This window comes from Myotis brandtii, unplaced genomic scaffold (assembly GCF_000412655.1).
Source record: "Myotis brandtii unplaced genomic scaffold, ASM41265v1 scaffold188, whole genome shotgun sequence".
Lineage (NCBI taxonomy): Eukaryota > Metazoa > Chordata > Mammalia > Chiroptera > Vespertilionidae > Myotis > Myotis brandtii.
In genome coordinates this window covers 38321-40860 of record NW_005356985.1, presented here as the reverse complement: position 1 = coordinate 40860, position 2540 = coordinate 38321, and the positions used below count along the sequence as shown (strand labels likewise).

Here is a 2540-nt window from a genome sequence, read left to right as displayed (position 1 = left end):
CGTTCCACGGCTCAGCGGGCCAGGCGTGCTCAGGGTTACACGCGGGGATGAAATCCTGGTCCTGTTAGCCTCTCTCTGGGGCGCACGCAGGCTCCCCGACACCCCAGCAACTCGATTCAGGGCCTTGGAAGACCGCAGAGCCGCACTCGGCCACAGAGTTGCCTGCAGCTGAGAACATATGCGCTGACCAGGGAAGTGTGCTCCGTGCTCCGTGCTCAGGGGGCCCTGGTGGCGCTCCTAAGTGTTACTTCCCTTGCCCACCGGAGCTCCACCACTTCGCCTGCCCCCTGTGGGCGGTTCCCGCTGCTCTCCTGACCCTAAGCCCCCTGCTTCTCTGCCTGCAGGGGCACCTCCCTTAGAACAGGCGCTTCCTAGGGCCACAGGGGGCAGCGGCCCAGCACTCACCTGCGCATGCATCAAGGCCTCCTTTATCTCATAGTCGATCCGGGAGATGACATGGGCATTGAACCCCGCCAGGGCAAACAGGGTGGGCGTCGTGGCAGAGGCGCCAAACGAGTCGACCTGCCAGGAGAACTGTGGCCGGATCCCGAACGTTTCATAGAGGAAGCCGTGTCCTTCTGCAGAGAGAGCACCGGTGCCCACACTGGCCACAGGGCGGGCCCCTCGCCCCTCACTCACTTGGGGTCTGCTGCACAGATGACTCATGCAAAGGGCTCCAACCCAGTCACCCGCCCTTCACTTAGTCCTTAGGACTGAAGGGCCGCCCCGGAGCCAGAGGCCAGGCTGAGTGATGCAGAGAGAGTGATGGGCTGGTTTGGGAAACAGCTTCTGGGGTCCACTGGGCAGAGCACCCTTCCTGACCCACAGCGATGCAACCCCAGTTCCGGTCGCCGTGCGCTAGGTCAGGCCTGCAGGGCTAGCACTGGGCGCTCAGGGTTCGAGGGCAGGTGGGCTGAGTCCTGAGGTGAGGCTGCTGCTGCTGTGGGCACCCCTGAGGCAGGCCGGCAGCACCCCCCACCCCCGCCATGCCCATCAGCACTTGTCCAGCCAGACCGTGAACTGAGGGGGGTCCCAAAGATGACTCGGACTCGGGCTGCTGACAGAGGCCCCCTGAAGTTTCGGGGGGAAGGGGAGGTGATAAGGAACTACGGGGACCCAAAGGAGGGGTCCTGGCAGAAGAGACTGAGATGAGCTGTTCAGGTGGAGGCAAAAGGAAACATTACGACCGAAAACACAGGATGGGTTCCAGTTGGAGCAGATAACGGGCAGGGTAAAGAGCGGCAGAAGCCCTGGCCGGTTGCTCAGTGGTTAGAGCATCAGCCAGGGTTTGATCCCAGTCAAGGGCACGAATGTCCATTGCAGGCTCGATCCCCACCCCCGGAGAGGGCACGTGCAGAAGGCAACCAGTCAATGTGTCTCTCTCGCATTGGTGTTTCTCTCTCTCTCTCCCCCTCTCCCTTCCACTCTCTCTAAAAATCAATGGAAAAAATATCCTCAGGTGAGGATCAACAACAAAATAAATAAATAAAAAAATTTTTAAAAAGGGGGGGCAGCAGGAGGCGGAAGAGGAGCCGGCGAGGAGCCCCGAGCAGGCCCGGAGGCCACGTGAGGAGCCGGGAAGGGTTATGAAATGAGAACTAAAGCAATTGCCATCGCGTTCCCAGCTCCGCACCTCGCTCTCCAACAGACCTGAACAGCCTCTGGGACTCACTTTCACTGGGAACCAGTTCCAGCCCCGCCCTCGGGCTTGGCTGGCGGCTGTGGCAGGAGGCTCCCTCTGCGCCAGACCCCCGCCCGGGTGTGAGCATGTGCGAGGGGCACAGGAGCAGCCCTGGCCTGCAGTAGGGGCTCTGTGGGCGGAAGGCATCTTGAACACAAGAGGGACGTGAGAGTCTGAGAAGAAAGGGTTTTGTCAGCAACACCACCTTCTAGACGAAAGTGGCAAAGGGGGTGAAGTCTGGAAATGAGGCAGGGAGACCCTGAGGTAAGGGAAGGACTCCAGATCACAGAGGGGGAGGGAGGCAGTGCTCAAAGGCCCTAAGACAGCATCCAGTTCCTCCGACTCTGCCTTGATGGTTTACACACTGGGCACCTGAGGCCGTGCTGTCGTGGGGTGGCCTGGGGCGGAGGGTCTCAGGCCTGGCTTCACTCTGGCTCACCCACTGGCGATTTTCCTTTTTCTCTTCTTTTCTTTTTTTTTTCTTGGTCAGTGTTCCAGCTGCCCTAGTTTCCTCCCAGCAGCCTGCCGTTAAATGCTTCTTATGAAGCCTTTGGTAAACGGTGAGAGAAGTACCACCATTGCAATGGTGGGTGGAGATGGTCAGGTGGAGGTGGGGATGAGGAAGGTGCTGGTGGTCATAAAGGTAGTGGTGCTGGGGGTAGAAGTGGAGGTTGTGAAAGTGATAATGATGGTGGTGTTGATGATGGTGATAATGATGGTGGTGGTGATGATGGTGGTGATGATGGTGTTGATGATGGTGGTGGTGATGGTGATAATGATGGTAGTGGTGGTGGTGATGATGATGGTGATAATGATGGTGGTGGTGATGGTGGTGGTGGTGGTGGGGGTGGGGGTGATG

The 2540-nt window shown here is 59.1% G+C and overlaps 1 protein-coding gene across 1 annotated transcript in view; it reads right to left on the bottom strand.

The window, feature by feature from the left end:
• Nucleotides 1-2540, bottom strand: part of MAN2B2 (mannosidase, alpha, class 2B, member 2) — a 37230-nt gene that overhangs the window by 29239 nt on the left and 5451 nt on the right. The window contains exon 4 of the mRNA XM_014538276.1: nucleotides 406-578. Coding sequence (XP_014393762.1) covers nucleotides 406-578 — 173 coding nt within the window. The remainder of the gene's footprint in view (nucleotides 1-405; nucleotides 579-2540) is intronic.